This window comes from Cyprinus carpio, chromosome A1 (assembly GCF_018340385.1).
Source record: "Cyprinus carpio isolate SPL01 chromosome A1, ASM1834038v1, whole genome shotgun sequence".
In the NCBI taxonomy this organism is placed as follows: Eukaryota; Metazoa; Chordata; class Actinopteri; order Cypriniformes; family Cyprinidae; genus Cyprinus; species Cyprinus carpio.
This window is the reverse complement of record NC_056572.1, coordinates 16,457,568-16,482,521: the sequence shown is the minus strand read 5'-3', so window position 1 is coordinate 16,482,521 and position 24,954 is coordinate 16,457,568. Positions and strand designations below refer to the sequence as shown.

The 24,954-nt window shown below is 37.0% G+C and overlaps 1 protein-coding gene across 2 annotated transcripts; it reads left to right on the top strand.

Annotated features, from left to right (window-relative positions):
* Nucleotides 1–2,587: 2,587 nt before the first annotated feature.
* LOC109082766 (transcription factor Dp-1-like) lies at nt 2,588–23,957 on the top strand. Of its 2 annotated transcripts, XR_006158482.1 has the most exons (13): nt 2,588–2,758; nt 6,368–6,433; nt 7,393–7,459; nt 8,742–8,851; nt 9,249–9,373; nt 18,058–18,217; nt 18,305–18,451; nt 18,527–18,595; nt 19,221–19,372; nt 19,443–19,609; nt 19,790–19,844; nt 23,245–23,499; nt 23,733–23,957. XR_006158482.1 is itself a non-coding variant. In XM_042752164.1 (12 exons), exons 2-12 carry the CDS (start codon nt 6,422–6,424, stop codon nt 23,372–23,374), a joined length of 1,194 nt encoding a protein of 397 aa, XP_042608098.1. In that variant the 5' UTR covers nt 2,588–2,758; nt 6,368–6,421; the 3' UTR covers nt 23,375–23,957. The 2 variants fall into 2 exon arrangements, 1 of the variants encoding a protein (XP_042608098.1); XM_042752164.1 differs by having other exon boundaries at nt 23,245–23,957.
* The last annotated feature ends 997 nt before the right edge of the window (nt 23,958–24,954 follow it).

The window sequence follows — 24,954 nt, the reverse complement described above, 5'->3', positions numbered from 1 at the left end:
TCAGTTTGCATTTCCACTGCAGCTTAGTGCCACTTTAGAGTGGTCGGGATTATTCACATGTCATTATAGGAACATCTGTACCTCCTCAAAAGACAATGAAACAGAAACTTTTTGGTTGTTAAAAAAGGTGTGCTCGTTCAAAAGAGTTGTGTTCGATCCTTCGCTGGCTGTGCTGATTTAAATCTAGCGGTTCTGTTGTGTTTGTGTCACAAGTTCAGTGATGCAGGTAGTGACGATTCTCTCCAGCCAATCCGTGATCAGTAGAGTTTACAAGTCACGTTTTGGTAACGGTATGGTTCACTTGGAACTTCAACTGAGGTGGTACTAAAAAAAGTACCAGGTACTGTACCCAGTGGAAAACCCCCCAAAAGTGCAGTAGAAAAGCACCATAAGTAAGGTCCAGGAAGCAAAAGAACAGGTAGAGCAGTGAGATGGGGTTTTCTTTACAAGGAAAAAGGTAAGGTAAGAGATTAATCTTAAATTATATGGACATGTCCTGGAGAAAATAGAGTCCTTAAGGTTTTGGAGAATGTTTTTTGATGCTAGGTTAATATGGGCAGGTCACTAAGAGAAAGTGGGGGCGGGAGCGGGACAAAACATGAATGTCGCGGGCGGTACCAGATATGGTATCTGATATCTGGAGCGGGACAGAGTATTGTGGGAGTGGGCAGGAGCGGGACTGAAAAATGCATCCCGTGCAGGTCTCTACCCCAAACCTCGAGGTATGTAGTTCCAAAAGCGTGTCCTGGAGTAAAGCCTGTGTTATACTTTCCGCATGAGCAATCCGGACACGTACATGGACTGCGCGGACGCGGACTACTTGCATTTATACTACCGAAAGCGTACACTGATGGTCCACTCCGCAACAAACATGTGAACAAACAATTGCCCAGTCTTTATATTGTTTTATCGACGGATTGTACAGGTTCGAGTAGCAACAGGCTTCTTCACACAGCTTGCACATGTGCAGTTGGTGCTTTTGAAGTCACAAAAAATGAGAGGCACATGGTCGTCCACTCAGAGCCTCCAAGCACACTTTCCTATGATGATTTTTACATCACGCATACCATAGCGGACACTAGCGGACTCTTGGATGTGGAAAGTATAACACAGGCTTTACGGTGCATTACAAACGGGATATATCACCCTCCGAAGGGCACTTCGGAGTGAAAACAATCATGGCCGCCATATTGAAAGCTCATTCCAAACTGAAGTGCTCAAAACTAGCCACTTCAAAGGGCCATTCGGAATAAAGGATTTCGAAGGGTTCAACTGATGGACACTTTGGGCTCCCGTGATCCTTTGCGCAGATTCTTTGCATGATGATGGCTCCTCCGTGTGGGCACCTGATAATGACGCAGAAGGGCACTTCAAGAAACAGTTGTTTGGTCCCCTACACCCTTCACCCTTCAAAGCTCTCACTCCGGAAGGTAAACCCTTTAAAGGGAATAGGGCATAGGGATGAGCCCTTCCGAATGGAACGCAGGGCTAGTTCATTTAACTCAGAGTATGTTCCTGGTTAAGTCTCAAGACATTCTCAACAGAGCGATGAATCAACGAGTCACTATGGAAATGGACGCTAAGAAAAAGTGTGCCATGCTGTTTCTTTCTTCTTTTATTCAATGGTTATTTACATGCTTAGTGCATATCACCGCCTAATTGATGGTTGTGCAGTCATTTAATTTTTTCCTGTTTAATTTTTAATCCTTGAGAATATGAATTATATTGTTTATTTAATGCTAATTATATATCGTCATATAAGATATGTATTTTGATTTAGAATTTAGACAATATAGAAAATGCAGATCCATGTGTGAGATGTTAATATATCAAATGTAATAAATTAATATATATAATATAGTAAATTAAACATTACCTTGTCATTGTGTTTTATAATTTATACAGATAACTGTTATATATGCCAATAAAATAAACATAACCATATTAGAATAATATATTGCCTTATTTATTACTTATATTAGCGCTTCATCATTAACATATCATACATACATACAGTGTGTGTGTATATGTATATATATATATATATATATGTGTATATATATATGTGTGTATATCTATATATGTGTATATATATATGTATATATGTATATATGTATATGTATATATATATATATATGTATATATATATATGTATATATATATATATGATAGGCTATATTACATATTGTGATATTATATAATGTTGTGCGCTATCTGTCACGCTCACTGAAGGCTCGTCAGCAGATCACACGTGAGCTGAAAGTAACCTCCGATTTTGGAACTGAAAGCTGAGGTTATCCACTTGATTATCCTCAAACACACCCGGGTATGTCACATGACCTGCAGATGTAACAAAATGACATTAAATCATATGCCAGCAGGGAGCTAGACACAAAATATATATTTTGAACAGATTCGCAGTCTTTACAGCTTTCTTATTAGTAGAGTCATAGATCAAACACATGTAGAGTTTTAAATCTTCAAGAAAATTTATAAAGAAAGGCTTACTTTTGCAAAATTTACAATTATAGGTTGGATTTTGATGTATTACGTGTGAGTCGTGGTTAGGAGACGTCACACCGCGCGTGTCCAATCAGCTCGCGTCCTGACAGGACACCGCCAAGCTTAGTTTGACTGCTGTAGGAGCTGAAGCAGTTCGCGCAGACGATCTGAATCTGCCGCGATAAGTGCAGATTTTATCCAACTAATTGTAAATATCGGCGCGAGTTATGGCGCGGCTGTAAGCAGGCTGGCTCAGGTAAGAGAAACGGCGGTGGTCCGCGTGTGTTACATAGTTTGTGAGTGTAACGTAAGTGGAAGCATTAGCTCGCTAGGTTCGGTTAGCTTAGCTGTAGCCGCGTCGAGCTAACGCGATAGTGTCATCTGTAAACAACGCGTCAACAGCGCGATTCTCGTGGCATGAGGATGACTGCCGTCGCTCTCCGCGCGGGTGGAAGCTTCATCTGTTCACCTGAACAAAAAACATGTCACAAAACCGCGAATGCTGTTTATGTTTATAGTACACGAGAGCTCATATCACCTTAATCTAATAAACATGTAGTTGATATTATTAAACATGGGCTATATAACTTCATATCTGTCTGAGTTTGCATAATTGTGTGATTTTTATTTTGAAGAAAATGTAGGTCACATTTCGCATCAGTTCAGTCATTAGTAATGCGTTTTTATGTGTTTTGTAAAGTTGTCCGGCATTTCTCACTGTATTTTCATCAGCTGGCAGTATTTTTACCATTTCCCTTTTGTTTAAATGTGAAAGCGTTTATCAGTGTTTTCAGGATTTCGATTATGGCAAGCCGTGTTAGCTTAAAATGTTCCCGGCGCTACTCATCATAATAACTGCATTTTTACTAGTAACATTTCAATTACATAGTTCTACAAGTCAATTTTTACTAATTACAATTACAATTAGAGAGCTTTATAATTCAGATTTTTAAGAAATACGATACACTATATACAAGAGTTCAGATGCTCAGCAGTCTCTGATTGCTGATACATTTTCAATAGGAGACCGATCTGGACTGATCTAGCACATTCACTGTATGTCTACGAAACCACGCTGTTGTAGCACATGCAGAATGAGAGCTGGCATTGTCTTGATTTAATAACCATGGAAAGACATCTTCTTGATGGTAGTATATGTCCCTGTTCAATTCCAGTATGTCACATGCCAGTCACCCATGCAGTTTGCTCTGCTGCACCCTCATACCATGACAGACATTTGCTTTTCCATGTCGCTGGTGAAAGTCTGGATGGTCCCTTTGGTATTTGGGACCGAGAACTCTGTCCATTTTTCCCAGATACAAGTTGAAATGTGGACTTATCTAACCACAGCACACATTTCCCCTGTCTTTCTGAATATCTGAGATGAGCTCTGGCCAAGAGAACCCTGCGACATCACTGCATAGAATTGGCGTATAGTTTTCTCCTAGAGTACAGAGATTCAAGTTGTATTTATTGATGCAGCGGCAGACTGTGTTAGATGACAATGGTGTTCCAAAGTACTTCTGAGCCCATGTGGCTTCTTCGATTTTCTTGACACTCCTCTTATGAAATTTGATACAAAGTGATGAGCCATGATCCAGCTTGCTTTCAAAGACTGAGGTGTTACTTTTATACCTAAACACGATACCCTCATTGTCAGTGGGGAGGAAAAACTTATTTTTCTTAGAATTAGGTTAATTTTTCTGACTCCATTGGCAGATATTTGTTGTATTTTCAAATGTTGAAGTGTTGCTAATATAAGACATTTGGGTCATTCCATGTCAAATCAACCAATTTACAGAAATTCCCTGGCTCAGATTTTTGATTTTGTCAATATTATTTCAGAAGAAAGATAAATGCTTATGCTGATGAAAGCCAAAATATTAAATGTCACAAATGTATATTCACTGACTAATCCACTGACTAAACCAATACTGAGTAATCCACTATTTTGAAGAGAGAGGTCAAAATGAAAATTCCCCGAGATTCACAGCCAAATTACAGGGGCATAAAAATGACTTCAGAAAGATTGAAGCATCATTATATTATTTGACACAGAGATTGGAATGTCTATTAGTAAAATCTGTTGACTTTAGGAATAAATTAAATTGTACACATTTTTAGTGGTCAAAATCCAAATGTGGGTGACTTTGCATTCAGCTGATACTATTTTCTTTTAAAGAGGAAGGTCTGAAGAACAAATGATATTGAAAATAGAAATGCGTCTTATTTCCCTCTATCAAAACAATTGCATAAAACATAGGCTACCTGTCTGAGTGCCATAAATATTCATTTTCCAAATTTTGCATGCTTGTAACTCAAGAATATCTCAATAGTATTTTAAATTCTGGTTCTAAATAAAGTCTTCTTTTGGAATCTTCATTAAGGCCGTGTATGGTTCAATCCCAGATTGATTATGGAGAGCCAAGTGTGTCCAGTTTGTTGAATTTTACCCATTTTCAAAACCTAATGTTGGGTCACTTTGTATACAGCTGATACTTATTATATTTAATAATATACTACTAGTCTATTCATAAGATTCTATATTTGAAGCAGTTTCAGGAATATTTGAAAGAAGGGATTTTGTTCATTTTAACAGCTTGTGAAGCTACAAAGAGTACAAACATGCAGTATTTTAACTATTTTTGAAACTAATCCCTCACCTACTAGGGAAGTGTGGTTGCTTTCCCCATACAGTGTATTCACATCAACAAAGCAAGATTGCCTGGATTAAGTATTACACTTTATTTTTCTCATTTATTGGCATAACATGTGAAGCATAGTCATAGATCAAGTAGGAGGCCTGTCTCGTGCTAAGGGGCCTATTTGGAGGAACCACTGATAAGTAAATCCAATTTTTAAACTTTTAAGCTCTCTCACACTTGAAATAATTAACACTGGCCAATTCTAAACCCCAGGTAAATGGGATCCTGGGTAATCTTATTTTACGTTTTACTCTGTTCATACTTTACCTGGAGTTAATGATTCAAGGCATAGTTCACTTAAAAATGGAAAATTCTGTCATTAATTACTCACCCTCATGTCATTCCAAACACGTAAGACGTTAATTCATCTTTGGAACACAAATTAAGATATTTTTAATGAAACACGAGAGCTCTCTGACCCTCCATAGACAACAAGGTAACTACCACAGTCAAGCACAGAAACCTAGTATGAACATCGTTAAAATGGTCCATGTGACATCAGTGGTTCAACCATATTTTTACAAAGTTACGAGAATACTTTTTGTGTGCAAAGAAACCAAAACAAAACAATTCTTTTCCCCTGAGTTACAATCTACCGCCATTATTGAGAGTAACACAACACGTGTGTGATGCTGCTGATGTAGAACACGCATGTGCTGCACTTTGTTTATAAGCAGAGGAAAGAACGCACATACGTCGTGTTACTCTCTATAATGGCGGTAGATTGTAACTCGGGGGAGAAAAATTGTTGAATAAATTTTTTTTTTTTTTTTTTTGCACATATTAATAATATTATTCTAATATTTAAGTGACCCACATTTGGTTTTGACCACTAAATTTTTTTTTATGCCATTTAACAATTTTCTCATTGAGCTATATTTAGATCATATAATACAGGGCCTTAAATGAAGATGCCAAAAAGAAAGTTTAAGACCCAAAATCTAAAAGGGCATCATTTTTATAATTGATTAATTTTGCCACATTAACACTGTTTTTTTTTTTTTTTTTTTTCATTTATTACTGTTACTGCTTTGAATCGATCTGTATTATATAAAGTGCTATAGAAATAAGTCTTCTAAGTAAATAGAGCTAGTTTAAATGTCTTGTTGTTTTTAAGATTGTCATGCAGATTATTTAATGTTTAATATTTGTGTTTTCAGCTGAACTGCAGTCACAAACCAAAGACTGACCACACGATCGCCTGCACAGACATCATGGCTAAAGATGTGAGAATCACACTTACTACAATATAACTCATTCAAACATGTTTATTGCAAACTAAAACTAAATCTGAAAATAAAATTAAAACCAAATATCTGAAACTAAAATTAAAACTAAAAACATTTTCATTACTTAAACATTATATAATAAACATTAACTAAAATAAAATATTAAAAAAAAAATCAGCTAGTTTACAAGGCAACATTTCTAATTTTAATTTAGTTTAACCTGATTACTAAACTGAAATAAAAATTAATAAAATCTTAATTGACATACTGGTACAAAAAGCTAATAAAAATGACCAAAACACACACAAAAAAAAATAAAAATGACAAACTTTAAAGTTAAAATGAAAAAGGAAAATATAGGAACTGATTCAAAATATTAATAATACCATCTCAATATACTAAAATAAAACTTGTTTACTGAAGACTATTTCCTTGTTTACACAAGTTTACAGTTTTATTTTAAATGTCTACTTTCATTTGGCAATTTTGAATTGTGGTTTAGTCTAAATTGACCATTTAAGTAGGAAAATGTAAATCACATATGGATGGATAAAATCAAAAACTCCTAAAAGCATAGAAACAGTATGCTGATATAGGTATTCCTGATGTGATCCGTGATGTTCATGTTGACCTGAAACTAACGCTGTATGTATGGTTTTTCATGCAGATGTGTGCACTCACACTCACTGTCATCACGTGTCATAATCAAAAGCTGCAAGACTTGCACATTTAATTTCTCATTACATCTCACTGTGGTTTCTGTGGAGCTGGTCTGGATGGTTTTTATAGTTACACCAGAGACTACTAAACACAACCAGCAACCAATTATCTAATCATGTTTATATTGATCCCAGCACATTTGATCATCATAATCTTATTAAAGAAGCTTTAGAAGAGAGTCATCTGGTCATGAACTTCCTGTTTACTGTGATTCTGTCTGTCTCTTTGATCTTCAGGCTGGACTCAAAGAAACTAACGGAGAGATAAAGGTGTTTGTCAACCAGAATCAGAATCCAGGGAAACGTGAGTGCACACTAACCATCAGTTCAGTGCATGATGGGTAATGACATTTGCGTTTCATACACAGTATGATTTCAGAGGTTCACTACAGAAACTAGTACCACAGTCCTCTTCACAGTAATGCACTGACCGAAGGAGTAAGCATTCCAATACACATGGATTCAAGCTGAATTACAATAATTAATATGCAAACCACAAGTGCTTGCTTATCCAAAGTGACTTACATTGCATTCAAAGTAGGCCTGGGCGATAAAACTGTATCGGTATTTATCAGCTGTACACCAAAATTGATAACGATAGAAAAAGTTTTTGATATAGTGCACAATAATTTTACACTTGTTTTTTATTTAAAGGCGCGTGTTATGAGTGACAAGCACACAGTCAACAGAACACACAAACACATGCTGAAAAGAGTGCCGTGCCTGCTTGCGATTGGGAGCCTGTGAATCAAAAAAAAGGAATATTCGTTGAATTTAAAATAAAAATTCACATTCAAATGCAAAAACAGTGTATTTGAATTTTTGGTGTGCATCATGGAGCCTTACCAGCTGTGTACGAGATGCAGTGATGATGCAAGTGTCATCGTTGCATTTTGATGTTTTTGTTAGTCTATCCAGTTGTGCCAACAAGATACACCACTGCTTAACATTCAAAATATTAGTGAAATATAGAAGCTCAATGCGGAGAAGATATTGGTTAGGTTAAACCCAAAGCCATTCACACAGAACGCATATTCAGTGCATTTTTGAGACCTACAACTATGACTGTTGCACTCGCGTCTCACACAAGAGATGAGTAGAAAGCTGTGTAAAGATAAAAGAGATTCAACTCTTCTAACTTCGACATGTCTCGTATTTGTGGGGGGTTTATACCATTCCACTGTCTCATATGTTTCTAAATGCAATCGTGTGATCAGCACTTTGGCCATTTGTATTAAGCTCTGCATAAATACATGATGCTGTTTTGTATATATTGTTTATGCAATTTGCTATTTTTTTTTTTAATTTATAAATATAAGTTTAGACGGTATGCACTTTATTGCACTGAATAAACACTTTAATGAGGTGGATTATTTTGCTCATTGCGCCCTCCTGTGGCCTCAGGAGACAGGCCAAATGTTTCTTTACTGACAGCAGGCCACAGCTTAACTAGTCCTTGTTGTGCTCGTGTGCTGACGGTGACTTCCTGACCTGCAGGGGTCGCTGTGATTAAATGCACTGCACATGTTTATCAGGATTCATATCATGAATATTAATAAGACGTGTGTGTGTGTGATTGTATGCAGCTGCAGGTGTTCTGTCCTTCTTGACCGTTCATCCAGCATCAGTCACTGCGGTCAAACAGATTCTGCCCAAAACACTCACCGCTGCAGGCGTTAACGTGCTGCCACATTTGGTAAGACACTTACAATCATGCTGTTTATTAAAGACTCTGTTTAAAGAATCCAGTACTCAAGCATGAGAGTCACATGATGACACAGACCCCTCTCTGGCCCGTCCCACTATCTCCATGGCGATAAAGCCCTCCATTAACATTGTGTGAGGTGACCCGGGAGAGTCTGTGTAAGCAGATCACAGAACACTGGAGTCAGCAGGATTACATTCCTCATCATCCTATTACACACAGGTACATGTGCTCAGGTGCTCATGGGTCCAGACGCTGGACAAATGCCCACTACAGACTAAAGAGTGTCAGAATCACAGATTTCAGTCTCCTGTACTTTCATTAGCACAGACGGTTTATATTGAGAATCACAGTGATGATGTTAATGGGCCTGTGTCTGTTCCTGCAGGTGATCGGCACCCCTCAGAGGACCAGTGTCCCCACCGGTGTCCTGTTGACAAGCCCACAAACACCCACCGCACACATCCACACGCCACAGACACAGACTCAAGAGTCCTCTCCCTGGTCAACTGGGTTAGTTAACCCGTCTTGCTCTCTCACACAAGTCCTTCATCCGTTACACTAACACTGCATCATCTGTGCACAACCGTCTACAGCCAGATGCATCACAGATGCATTACTCTGATAAAAATTGTGATTTAAAATTTATAGGTTTTGCTGTGCTTGTTTGTGAGGCTGCACAATCTGTACAAAATTTAGTGATTATATATCAATATGGCTGTATGATGATGATGATAATAGTAATAGTAATAAGAATTCTTAATATAATATAAGTCTTTTAATTTCTTATTACTCTAGAAATATAAATGTTATCAAATAGAAACACATTTAGAATATTTTTTCATTATTAAATAATGAAATTAAAATATGACTATTCTAATATTTAATTGTAAAATAAAAATGCAATATTTAAGAAAAAGTATATATTTTTTTCATTATAACTAGGGGTGTAACAGTACACAGAAGTTATGGGTTGATACGTACCTCTGTTTTAGGATCACGGTTAGGGCTGTGCAATTTGGGGAAAATATGTAATTGCGAATTTTTTATTTTTTGACAGATATTTATTTGATTATGCAATTTGATTTGCGATTTTTAGTTTTGCAAAATCAGGCTTCAGCTTACTTTGTCAATAGTGTGCAGCACAGTATGGGGATCGTTACCCTGCTGAAAAAAACAATAGAAATAATCACAGGAATTCTTATGGTTTCCATTAAAACAATTACAAAATTCCTTTTTGTAGTGCCTTTTGGGCATTATTCCAGTAGGAATTACTGTTGTTCTATTGTTTCCCATCTGCCAGATTACATCCCACCAATAGAATCCATCAAATACCAGTAGACACCATTATAGTTTACATTAAAGCCAATATAATTCCCATTATAACCCTGAAATCCATTACATTTCATATTGTGTTTTGGGAGGGGTTCTATTGTTTTTTGTTTGTTTGTTTTTCAGTAGGGAATATTATAATGGTATTACTACTTTTACAGAATTTACTTAATTACTAAATTACACAGAAAAAGTTAATTTATTTTGTGCAAATAAAGAACTTTATTACTTCAGTAAATTATTAAAGTATTACATAGGTTACATAGGCTGATTTATTAATTTTTAGGCATTTGGGATTTTAAGAACAAATGTGCTGAATGTTTCATTTCATCCAAGGGAATTTATCAAAGCAGTTAGACTAAATTTACACTTGTTTTAAATGCGGAGCCAGGCGTGAGGTGACACAGGTTGCGCACGTGCGTCTAGCCTCGTCCTTATTGCCAGATGTGCTCGTGGACACTTGCGGTGCGGAGCCTCACGCGAGTATAACTGAGCATTACGAGAAAGACTGCATGTGTGTGGCGAGTGTAAGACGCGGATGAGAGGAGTGAGTATTAGAAGCATTCAGAGACACAGGCTGTGTGTGCTGTCTTCTGAATTGGGAATAGCGAACATGCATTATAAACTTCGTTAAAATTATAATCTGTTGGGAAGATATTATTCTCCAGTACTGAAAGCAGAACCGACAAGGGAGCTCTTGATATGTGTTGTGACACAGCTCTTGCAAATTAACATTAACGTACCTTTTTTGTTTGGTATCTGTCATTTCGAAGCCAAAGTAATATCAAATTAAACAAGTTTTTCTTTAGTATTAATTTACCAACTATCAATCTGACCCTTTAGACGCCATAATCACACTCTCTCTCTCCCGCTTTCCGGGGTGATTTATTTTTATTTAATTTTTTTTTTACAGTGGGTGTTTGTGCCATTGGCTAGAGCAGTGCTGATTGGGGAGAACGGAGGTGCGCTCACTCTATTGGTTAGTAAGGCTGTCACTCAAGGCTGGCAGTCATGCATATGCTCTGGAACAGAGAAATATCGTGTCCACATCACAGGCTTTGCGATTAGCAAAACCGCAATGTCTCAAATCATGATTTCGATTAATCGCACAGCCCTAATCACGGTTCGATACGAGTTTGGTACAACAGGAAAAAGCAACAAATCTCCAATGCTATTTTTTCCATTTATTTTGAATAGACAGTAGTGCTACACACATGTAGCATGAGCAGTTGTTTTTTATTTAAAATAGATAATTTTGTAATTTCAAGATTTAAAGCAAAAACCTAATGGTTTGACTTTTTTGATTTGTGTAATCATGCTACATAAGACACCTGCACAAAACAAAAACAGCAGACGTGCTGAATGAAAACGCATAGCGTTTTCTTGGTTACCACTGTAAACAAAGCATTGTTGCAATTGTAAACAGTACTTTAATATGCATTATATGCTTTTCTGAAAATGGTAAGTTTTCCTCATTCATATAACCCACCACCTCCAATTCAGCATTTATATTTTTAGTTTGTGCATCACAAACAGTGAGCTTGATCTACCTGGTATGGTATTTTCTCACTCTGCGTCTGTCTTAAGCATCTATAGCTTCTGTTAGCATCCTGTTTGCAGACTTACTATATATCCACACAAATTACATTTTGGGAAATTATTGCAATGCAGTTTGTATACAATTCAGGAATAGAGATTGGCCAAAATAAAACTAAAATAACAAATTTTTCCAATTGGATGTTTCTTGTCAGATGTCAAATAGACATTTATTAGAATGCATGTAAAACTGCTTCTGAGACGTTTATCAGAGTGCACAGCAGATGATTCCCAGATCTTTAGCAGACGTCTTACAGATGTAATAAATATATTACATCTGATAAAATGTACTTTTATTAATGTCATTCATAATGTCTAAATATAATTTAATGAATACAAATATATATATATATATATATATATATATGTATATGTATATATATATGGGATTGGAAATGGCATATAAGTACTTCTCTGCAGCCATCTACTAGTGGTAATTTAATATATTTTTTATTTTTAAATAATTGTTTGCTTTCCTACATTATGAAACTTTTAGTTTTATACATGGGGAAACCTATGAAGGATGAACAAATATCGTTACATTTCGTTACATTTCAAATTCGGTTGTACTTAAAGCTTTGAAGTAGGAAAAGTTGTGTGAAGAATTTAAAATCACTTGAAAACATTAGACCATTTCTGCCACAAGTGGTTCCAGTAGTTTTACTATGTTAAATCCATGGTAAATGGTGGTGATTTGTATTTATTGAACAATGTTTTTCCTGGCTTCCACATCAGTGGCTTTTGTTCTGATATCTGTAGCTTTTACAGAATTCTGCGCCGGATTTGAATGCTTCTCACAAGATTTCACAGAGATGTTGATTCTGTGGTGAATTCGACTGCTTTCTTCACATTTTGTCTACCTGTGATGTGTGTATAAGTGTCGTGTGATTGAGATTAACTTTGTTCTCAGTGTATAGCAGATAAACGGTCTGCTCTGTGTAGCCCAAACTAGTAGCGTGTATTCGTTCCGCTTTCTGTTCGTTTATCCAATTTAGCTGTTGTAAATCGGTCATGATGAGAACACAAGGCTGTTCATTCCATTTTTGGGAACTGAGAAACAACCTTTCTTTGATTAAATGCGCATTGTGATGATGTTACTGGTGCGCGTCTTAGCCCAAATTCTACGGGAAATTTGCGGCAATTACGAAAATTTGCTAACTTTTGCGAAAATTGCGGAGATGCTTGATTTTGCAATAAATTCAATGATCACAAAATCCTGGAGGGATGGTTTAGTTTCACTATCACTTTCGAGATTCACGATCGCACGTACTCCATTTATGCTATGGAGCGACAGTACTTACCACACATTTTACAAGATTTTATGTTTGTCAGTGGTACTGAGGATCTGTAAATCATTCACATCTCTCCTTACACTGTGTCTACACCGGACACGAAAGTTGTCATGTGGCGCCGTGCCGCATCAGCTAAAGACTTAATTTGAAAATCATTTGAAATTTGTGTCAGCACGTCATAAATAGAAAGCAGCAGCAGTTTACTGTCAGGGATTTGTGATGTCATGCCGTTCGGCATCCAGTGTGACAGCATCATTGATTATAATGAGTTCTTTTGACTGATCTATATATAATGAATCTCTATTATAGATCAGTGGTTCTATAGTATTTTGTTGCGGTGCTTGCATCTGTTGTAGACACGGTATTAGAAATCGTTTCCCCCTTTAAAAGGGTTAGGTCACCCAAAAATGAAAATTCTGTCATTAATTACTCACCCTAATGTCGTTTCAAACCCGTAAGACCTTCATTCATCTTCGGAACACAAATTAAGATATTTTTGATGGAATTTGAGAGTTGTCTGAGTGACCCTGCATAGCAACGCAACTGAAATGTTCCCAAGTCCAGAAACGTAGCAAGGAGATCTGTAAAATAATGCATTTGACATCAGTGGTTCATCCGCAATTATACAAAGCTACGAGAATACTTTTGTTGTGCAAAAGAAAGAAAAAAAAAACTAATTTATTCAACAATTTGTCTCCTCCGCATCACCCTGGTGCCTTTTGGAGAACATCCGCTGGACGTATGCTGTTCTGTGTTGGCTGCGTCATGCCGATACGCTGTTTCTGTTGAAACTTCTGTGAACTAACCCTTTAAGGAGTCAAGCTTCGGGCACGCCCCCTAACTCCGCCATGTTGGCAACCAAACAGTTGACGGTAGCCGTTTACTTCCATAGTATGGGGGAAAAATACTGTGGAAGTCAGCGGCTACTGTCAACTGTCAGGTTTGGAATAACGTGAATAAAAAATTACATTTTCTTGGTTAGGTGAACTGTCCCTTTTAAGTCTTAATTTCTTTACATATTAAACCATCAAAATTTTAGAGAACTCTTCCTGAAAGCTCCTCTTTTGTTGATTGATGACAGGTTTGTAAAGATGGTTTGCACATTTCATGCCAAATTGCACATTAAAGCGACTCAAACACAGAGCAAATGTTTGTGTGGCATCACATTTACTGTGACTCGAGATGCTGAAAACCCTTATCATGAGCAGCTCATGTGTAAGTGAACACAGTGCCACTTCACTCTAAAACACAGTGCAGATATTTATTTAAATCACAGCCTTTGTAATTTGATAATCAAACTGAGCCCAGGGCTTGAATTTCAGCTTGGGTTTGTGGGTATTGCAAATATTTTACTCTGTTCTTGCAGGTGCTGTGCTTACAATGCTGGAAATTCCTGCAAACATTTCAGCGTGAAATACGCTCAGGACCGTTGATGGAATGTCTCATTTGCACGTGTTTCTAATTCTAGCAATTTTAAACCATTCAAGCTCAATAAGCAGCAAAAGAGTACTCCGCTCAGTACCCGCGTGCTCTCTGAGAGACAGTTTACTGTACACACACACCCAAAGCGCACTCAGATAAAGCCACCTCTCAAACAGTGCACACATATTGAATTGAGTGGCTTATTGCATATAAACATTATACACAAAATTGTTGAAATTCCCATCTTGGCAAGTATTCATGTTAACATAGTTGCAAGAAACGCATGGGTAACGGTAAGTCTTTGTATGAAGTCTTAAAGGTACAGCAGTCTAATAAACCTGGTGCCATCTGTGCCAATGTAAAGGTTGGTTACTGCATGATGATTGAAATGGCCTTAAACTATTACCTAAATAAACTGCCTAAAGAAACATCATGGACGAAATGGTCCTGAGAGCGCTGCACGAGCTCGCGGCGCCATCTGCAGGCAGGAGGACAGTTCAAATGATTCAAAGCGCCAAACACGAGCAGAATCAGCGCTGAAACGTGTTACTCGACCCGGTGACTGTTTATGAATGGTGGTGAGAATTTGAGATTGGTTGTGCTGTCATAAAATACACAACGGTTGTGCTGTAATTAAATTATAGGCTGTAGTTTGATGCGCTACATGTCTGCTGTTACAGTACTGTTTTTGGTTTGGATTCACTGTTAGTGCTGCGCTTGGTTTGAGCCGCTTTAATTTGCATTTGGGAACGCAACATTCGTCATTAGAAACGTTTATAAATCTGTTGTTGTTTACAAAGAAGTTTCAGTGTCACATAATCCTTCAGAAATCATTGTGTAATATGCTGATTTGCTGCTCAAGAAACATTTCTCATTATTATAAATGCTGGAAACAGTTTTGCTGCTTAATATTTTTGTGGAAACAATGATACCACTCAAACATTTGTATAAGATTTAAAAAAGAGGAAATTAATCATTTTATTCATCATACATGTAAGTGACAAAAAGTGAATGAAGACATTTAAAATGATTTCTATTTAATAAATGCATTAACAAATTTAATTAATATATGCTGTTCATTAAACTTTATATTTATCAAAAACTCCTGAACAATAAAGTGCATTATCATTTCCACACAAAATATGAAGCAGCAAAATAGTTTTCAACATTGTTGATAATCAGAAATGTTTCTTGAGTCAAATAAATTGTAATGATTTCTAAAAGATCATGTGACACTGAAAACTGAAGTAGTGCTGAAGAAAATTCTGCTATGCATCACAGGAATAACATTACATTTTATAATGTCTTTAAATTTAAAACTTTTTTTGTATTTGTAATAATATTTCACAATATTTGTGTGTGTGTGTATATATATATATATATATATAAAAATTATTATTTTGTTTTTTTTTTTACTTTATTTTGTTCAAATAAATTCAGCCTTGATGAGCAGAAGATACAGGTCCTTCTCAAAAAATTAGCATATTGTGAAAAAGTGCATTATTTTCCATAATGTAATGATAAAAATTAAAAACTTTCATATATTTCATATATTTTTATATATAACTTTCACACCAACTGAAATATTTCAGGTCTTTTATTGTTTTAATACTGATGATTTTGGCATACAGCTCATGAAAACCCAAAAATTCCTATCTCAAAAATTAGCATATTTCATCCGACCAATAAAAGAAAACGTGTTTTTAATACAAAAAAAGTCAACCTTCAAATAATTATGTTCAGTTATGCACTCAATACTTGGTCGGGAATCCTTTTGCAGAAATGAGTGCTTCAATGCGGCGTGGCATGGAGGCAATCAGCCTGTGGCACTGCTGAGGTGTTATGGAGGCCCAGGATGCTTCGATAGCGGCCTTAAGATCATCCAGAGTGTTGGGTCTTGCGTCTCTCAACTTTCTCTTCACAATATCCCACAGATTCTCTATGGGGTTCAGGTCAGGAGAGTTGGCAGGCCAATTGAGCACAGTAATACCATGGTCAGTAAACCATTTACCAGTGGTTTTTGGCACTGTGAGCAGGTGCCAGGTCGTGCTGAAAAACGAAATCTTCATCTCCATAAAGCTTTTCAGCAGATGGAAGCATGAAGTGCTCCAAAATCTCCTGATAGCTAGCTGCATTGGCCCTGCCCTTGATAAACACAGTGGACCAACACCAGCAGCTGACATGGCACCCCAGACCATCACTGACTGTGGGTACTTGACACTGGACTTCAGGCATTTTGGCATTTCCTTCTCCCCAGTCTTCCTCCAGACTCTGGCACCTTGATTTCTGAATGACATGCAAAATTTGCTTTCATCCGAAAAAAGTACTTTGGACCACTGAACAACAGTCCAGTGCTGCTTCTCTGTAGCCCAGGTCAGGCGCTTCTGCCGCTGTTTCTGGTTCAAAAGCACACGCCTGTGCACGGTGGCTCTGGATGTTTCTACTCCAGACTCAGTCCACTGCTTCCGCAGGTCCCCCAAGGTCTGGAATCGGTCCTTCTCCACAATCTTCCTCAGGGTCCGGTCACCCTCTTCTCGTTGTGCAGCGTTTTTTGCGACACTTTTTCCTTCCCACAGACTTCCCACTGAGGTGCCTTGATACAGCACTCTGGGAACAGCCTATTCGTTCAGAAATTTCTTTCTGTGTCTTACCCTCTCGCTTGAGGGTGTCAATGATGGCCTTCTGGACAGCAGTCAGGTCGGCAGTCTTAGCCATGATTGCGGTTTTGAGTAATGAACCAGGCTGGGAGTTTTTAAAAGCCTCAGGAATCTTTTGCAGGTGTTTAGAGTTAATTAGTTGATTCAGATGATTAGGTTAATAGCTCGTTTAGAGAACCTTTTCATGATAGAAATATTTCAGTTGGTGTGCAATCAATCTAAAATATATGAAAGTTTAATTTTTATCATTACATTATGGAAAATAATTAACTTTTTCACAATATGCTAATTTTTTGAGAAGGACCTGTAGTTATTTCAAAATCATTAATAATTGTAATGTTTCCAAACTTTTGGCAGGTACTTTAATAATAATTCTATATACTTTACTATAATATATTATAGTACTTTGTTATAATATAATATTATATTGTTGTCATTATTATTAAATGCTGCTTTTCCTTTTTTTACAGGACAGTATGTATTTTTACAATATAAGATATATCTTTTAATGTGCTAAAATATATATTTTTAATAATGAGTGCTGGGGGCGTGGTCAGATTTTCCTTCTTTTGTCTCTAGCTGATCACATGCCTGATAGAGCTAACTGAAAAACTTAAAGCGCTGTTTATTTACAAACAACAAAATTATTACATTGTAACATCTAGACTTGTACACTCTCAAATTAAAGTGTCTTTCTAACAATATAAATATGAATCAACACCTTATTCTATAAATTGTAAAAGCAAACACACTGGAACCTTTAGGTGAGATGATTGACATTTTAAAAAATGCCCCCACCCCATTTAGTGTTTTGTTTCAAACTCTGTTCATAGCCTGTAAATCTCCTTTATTCTCTTCTTTTACAACATTTAATATGATTGAGTAATTCCTCTGGCAGGCGCAGCAGGAAGGGCGATAAAAACGGGAAGGGTTTGCGGCATTTTTCCATGAAAGTGTGTGAGAAGGTGCAGAAGAAAGTGGTGACGTCCTACAATGAGGTGGCAGACGAGCTGGTGGCCGAGTTCAGCTCTGGAGACAACATGTCCCCGAACGACGTGGTCAGTTCAGTTGCTGCTGCCACACTCACTTCATATCAGACTGAGAACCGTCACTCACTCACTCGCTCACTCATGTTTGTCCTCCAGCATGTGTACGATCAGAAGAACATCCGGAGACGAGTCTATGATGCTCTGAATGTCCTGATGGCCATGAACATCATCTCCAAAGACAAGAAGGAGATCAAATGGATCGGATTCCCCACCAACTCAGCACAAGAGTGTCAGGACCTGGAGGTCAGTCAGTGAGGAGGAGGCTTTCTGTCATGTCTTGTTTTTGTGAATGCGTGTGAACCTGTTTGCTTTTCTGAAGCCGAGCGGCAGAGACGTCTGGAGAGAATTAAACACAAGCAGTCTCAGCTGCAGGAGCTCATACTGCAGGTACATCACATCACTTCCTGTCTGTCACAGCAGCAAAAACACTCTACACTGAGCTTCTTAATCATATCAAACGCAAGAAAAAGAGAGATGTGTGGTGGTTTGTTTTATTGCTGTTTTTGCACTTTATAAAAGCAAAAGCTTGCAATTGAACAAAAAATTGTGTGTACAATTGCACAATATTGTCATAATTAAGCACATTTAAGTCCCAAATTTCATTACAGATGTTTTATTTACCAGCATTTAGTTTGATAAAGCAGTATAAATTAAATAAAATAAATGTGTAAAGACACCTTTTTATTGATTAATTGCACAAAAATAAAATAAAAATAAAATAAAAATTTAGCTTGATCAGAAATTTGAAAAAAAAAGCGCCACATTGTCATTACAGATATAAACTTTTATTTATTTATTTATTTATTTATTTATTTATTTATTGGTTGGTTGGGGCAGCTGTGTGAGTTAGAGATTTGGCCTTGTAACCTGAAGGTCGCAGGTTTGAGTCTCGGTTGCTGGCAGGAGTTGTAGGTGGAAGGGAGTGAATAATAAACAATCTTTTATTAGAAACTTGTCATGCTCATGATGATGGATGATGATTCTTGTAAGACCGATTTCTTGTGATTTGCAGCAAATTGCTTTTAAAAACCTGGTGCAGCGCAATCGGCAGGCAGAGCAGCAGAACAAGAGACCTCCACCAGCAAACACGGTCATCCACCTGCCCTTCATCATTGTCAGCACCAGCAAGAGAACCGTCATCGACTGCAGCATCTCCAATGACAAGTGAGTGTGTGACGTGTCTTCAGCTCTGTCTGCTCTTCCTGTCTCTGACACAGTGCTTCTATCTCTGCAGATTTGAGTATCTCTTTAACTTTGACAACATGTTTGAGATCCACGATGACGTGGAGGTGCTGAAGCGCATGGGCATGGCGTTCGGCCTGGAATTGGGCCGCTGCAGCGTGGAGCAGCTGAAGATTGCCAAGACCCTCGTTCCTAAAGCCCTACAGCCCTATGTCACAGGTCAGAGTCACTGTGTCTGTGTCTGAACTCAATAATGACACTACTGTTTTCTGGAGCTGCTTTACAGCTGTATTACATAAAGATGTTTTCATAATTGATTTTCCTACTTATTACTGTGAAGCTGCTGTAAAACAATCTTCATGAGTGAGTGAAACCTGATTAGTTTGTCTGTTATTGTAGAAATGGCCCAGGGTGCCATTAACCAGCTGATCGGAGAGCTTTCCCATGTGGGCACGTGAGTATCACATCATCTTAAAACATTTAATTTAATAATTGGATTGTTTAGTTGACATTTAAGTAGTGATGCACTGAAATAAATATTCTTGGCTGAAAACATGTTATTGGTTTTTTTATTAAATTTGAAATTAAAGTTTTCATTTAGTCGAAAACTGAAACCAAAAATACATATTATTTGTATTTAATAATCAACAAGTTTTACACACATTTAAATTGCACAAAAGACATTAAGTTTTTTTGACAACTTTTTAATAACATAATTATGTTTTACTCTGGCTTGTTTATAGCTTTTTATCGAGTTCATGGTCATTGGTAGTAATTGGCGTTGGCCTGAGGTAAATGTGATGTCACTTGACATTATTAGTCACCAGCTGTTTTATTGACATCTTTCCTTGGTTGAAACACTGAAATGAATCATGTCTTGTGTAATTGATCAGTCACTGTAGGCCCAAGTATACTTTTTTTTTTTTTTTTTTTTATGTGAACAAAGCCTTTCAAATTATAGTCCATTTGAGGTGTACGTGAATGCAGGCGTTTGACACATGCAAGCGCTCTAAAAAAAACTTCATGTTTGTCCTGTGTTTATATATGAAATGACATTGAAATTATATCTGGTTTCATCCTACCAAGACAATTTCATAGAACTTGCGCGTCTGAGTGCCAAAAATGTCCTTTTTCTTTAGTCTGGATGCCTCTGACTCAAGAAGTATCAAAGATATCTTAATACGATTTTAGCTTATGGTTCTTAATAAACTTTTCTTTTGGAATCTTCATTTTTAAGGCCATTTATGGTTTAATCCCAGAGAAATTGCTGAATCCTGCCTATTTTCAATGGTTAAAAAACCAAATGTGAATTTATGTGAATTTGTGTTAATCTAGTTATGACTGTTGACAATGCAAATAAGTAAATAATAACAGTAACCTAGGGCTGGCCGAATACCATTTTTTTCTAGCTTTGAAGCTTTGGAAGTAATCAACACCGAATATTCGAAGCTTCGGAGGGAGGGGGCTGAACATATTTTTCTCTCAACACCATGTCTACACCAAACACCGTGCCGCGACAAAATACAGTAGAACCTATTATGCTGTCCACACTGGATGCGGCGAGGTGTGTTGCGACAGTAAACTGCTGCTGCGTTCTATTTATGACGTACTGACACAAATTTAAAATGATTTTCAACAGTCGCTTTGTCGCATCCAGTGTAGACAGCTTTTGCGGCGCGGTGTCTGGTGTAGACACGGTGTTATAAAGGCAGGAATCTCTGTGTGTCTGTCTGTCTTTTTGCATTTTTGTTATGTCGAGAACCGTTCATCCAGTCTACTTCACGCGTGGCGGGTGTGTTGCTGCGGACCCAATGGAGTGCAGTGTCGCATTTTGGTGCAATATGGACACGCAACACGTTCATAATTAATAAACTTTTAATATACTACAGAACAGTGCGAGCCAGAAGCAACGTGCCTCACGCGTGCAGGACTTGATGATCTGAGATGATGATCTGAGAACAGACACTACACTAATGATAGAAAACACACAGGTCTGTTAAGAGCAATACTTTTAATATAGACAAATTATTATTAGGCTGGGCTACTGTACATTCTATTATGACTGCCGTATTCGCAAGTATTTTCCAAGCAAATTAAGTGTGTGTTTTTTTTTCTTGTGTAAAATTACTGATTAACATGCCGGATAAAAACAGCTCATTTTTTACACCAATAAAAGTTTACTACTTACAGAACTTTTGATTTTTGTTTGGTTTTTCAAACTTGAGGTGCTGTTGTGGTAGGCCAGTTTCAAATTGCATATTTGGCACACTGCCTTTGTCTTGTCCTCACTCAATTTAAAGTGCTCCCACACAGAGTTCTTTGGTGATTTTGTCTTCTCTTCCAGATGAACTGAATCATTTCGTTCACTCATGGGTGGTTTATATTCAAGAGCGAATATCGAATAATCAAATATTCTGGTCCAGCCCTACAGTTACCCAGGGTTTTAATTAAACTGGTAATTCTTGGTTTATTGCTGTAAATAAAATGTGTGCATAGAGCAGCCACGCAAAATCCCTTCTTCCAAATATCTCTGAAACAAATTCAAATATAGAATCTTAGGAATAGACTACTGCAAGTTAATGTGCCTCAACTTGACCATTTTGGTGCATTTTTAACACTCAAGACATGTATGTTCTATGTAGTTGTTTTGATAGAAGGAAACAAGTAACATTTCTACTTTCAGAATTATTTATTCTTCTGACATTCCCCTTTAAATACAATAAGCAATCAGCAAAGTGACTAACATTTGTTTTTCTACCACTGAAAATGAGTAATATTCAACATGAATATGGAGTTGCACTGAGATCCCCTTATCTCTGAGACTGAACGATATAGGGCCTTGAAAATGAAGATTCCAAAAGAAAAGTTTAAGAACCAGAATCTAAAATCATATTGAGATGTATTTAATACTTTTTGAGTTACAGGCATGCAAACTTTGGAGAAAAAACTTGAAAGGTTCTTTTTTCCATTTTTTGAATGGTCACCACTGGCGTATAATGCAACAAAGATGGTCAACAGTTTTTACTAATAGACATACCAATCTCTGTGTGAAAATAGTATGATGATGCTGCCATATTTCTAAAGTCATTGAATGCGCATGTGCGACCTGCGCATACAAGGTACGCCCAGTTACAGAAATCGTATGGCACGCGTACCATTCTGGTGACGAAATTTGCCGTATGTGTAAAGACTGAAGTATACTTTGGCCTTAAGTTGTTCTGTTTTTTTCAACACCTTCTGATGTTTTTGTTTATTTGCTGCTGTAAGTAGTAGTAAAGAGGAAGATCTGATCGTTCACATGACGCTAGTGATATGTTATGCCACATTAAAGAGCCTAAAAACCACATTTATTGTTTGAATTTTGTGATAAAATTTACAATTTGGAATCTTAGACTCTGTTTGATATTAAAAGTAACGAAGAACAAAGCTTATTGCAATTGTTGGGTTGTAGGTGCTACAAATAATGTTTGGTGAAGTTCACGCATAAACTGAAAACAGCACAGACTAAAAGATTGTTCTTGAGATTTAAGAATCCCTATTAGTATTGATTAAAAACGAAAAATGGTTATTGTTAATCCAGTACAAGCATCACACAGCTGGTATGTTTATCTGTTGTAGTTTATCCACGTTGTGTGAAATAAATACTTACGCAGTTAAAACACACCATCAAGGAGAAACACTAATTAAATGTCACCATTTCAGTCAATGATTTCGGCACTGAAAATTGCTGTTTCAGCTGAAAATGTTCGGTTGGCGAAATTTTGGTGCACCACTACATTTAATTATTTAGCCAATTATAACAAGATTTCAGTTCAAAACAAGATTTTTGAACACACACTTATCTGTGTCTCCAGTGACCGCGGTGCATCCAACTCCAATGGGTCCCACAACAGCAGCTCCAGCGTGGAAACGCCCACATCTTACATGGAGGATGAAGAGGATGATGATGATGAGGAGGACTTTGATGATGATGATGATGATTAGGGCAGGTTTAGAGCTGCTGAACAGGATGGATTCAGAGTTTGAGCTCCTGAACCTGTTGCTGGGATCATATGCAGATTACTTTTGTTCCCTCAGTTCTTGTTGAAACTCCATATGGTGATCCTGCTGTAAGGATAACCTCAAATGCTTCCCCATAATTCTTCAGCTCAGTCTATTATCTTCTGTAGCTTATGAGCAGATAAGCTCAATTGATCGTCTTTGTGCTGCTGCTCCTGCTGGCGGCTGTAACTTAAGGGCTACTTTTGAAGAAACTCCTGCAGTGAGGGTTACGCGGGGACTTCTAACACTGTTTGCCGAGACTGAATTTTCTACCCTGTTTTGTTGTGATTTGTTCTCATAGGCAGCTATTTTTGATATCGGAGCTTTTTTGGACGTTTGTCATGGCAGATGGAGCTCTGATCACCACAGCTCTTCGATCAAAGACGCTTTCAACATGAGATCAACACGTCTGGACAGATCAACAACTCCCAAAAAACATCTGGCCTTTTTTGTACAATGCAACAAATACTATAGAAAATATACTTTTCTTATTCATGTATAGAAATTAAACCGAAAGAATGATTTATATGATTGTGTGGTTGTTTTTTGTCTGAGTGATGATGCATATTGTGCTCACAGTGAAATTGTGAGAGATGTTAATGAATGTACAATTCTAATTTCATTAGCAAAATATCAAACCTGCGAGAACCTCTTCATTTAAAATATTCAGAAAGTAAAATGAAGGGTAAATTGCAAACAATATGATTCATATAGTCCAGTAATAGTGTTTTCATGTGCAATTACACCAAATTTGATCTCTTATCTGTAGCAAGAGCAATATCAGGAGCAAGATGACTTTCCTTCATATGGTCAATGTTCTCATAATGTTTTATTTTCACTTTTTGCCATCACTGATTACCTTAATCACAAATTAAAATGAATTTCCAGTTAATGTCTGTTTAATCCTTAAGGGAAGAGAAATATTTGTCTTCATAATCTTTAATCTGAATATAATAATTTGCTCCTCCTTTGAAAAACATCTTTATAATAAAGAATTTTTAACATTGAATCAGTTCATTGTGGATAAAACCCAGTCATGCCCACGTTTTGAATATTTATTGCATTACAGAAATTTCTCAGTCATAAAAGGTCCATTACCTATTGTCAGTAGTAAAGTGATGTATGATAAAGCACAGCTCACACAGAAGTCACTTCAAACCAAGCAGTTTTCTGCTGGTTAATGTGGCGAATTCATGTGACCAACTTGAACCTGTTGCGAAATCTGCATGTGCAAGTTCTTCAGTCCCTTATGCAAATTTCCCAGATATGTGGTTTCCTATTTAAATGGCTGGATTTTGCCCATGAAAATTCACTGAATGATAGTAAACGTTACCGCATCTTAAGGCACCAATTTTCTTTCCATTACCTTTACTCTCTTTGATCCTATCTGATGGAATAGTGCAGTTGTACATATAACATTGCTTTTGCAAGCTGGTCTACTGGCTCAAACCAGGCTAACCAACACACAGTTCAGCTTATCAACCATACTGACCAGCTAATGCCAATGATTAGCAGCAGAATAT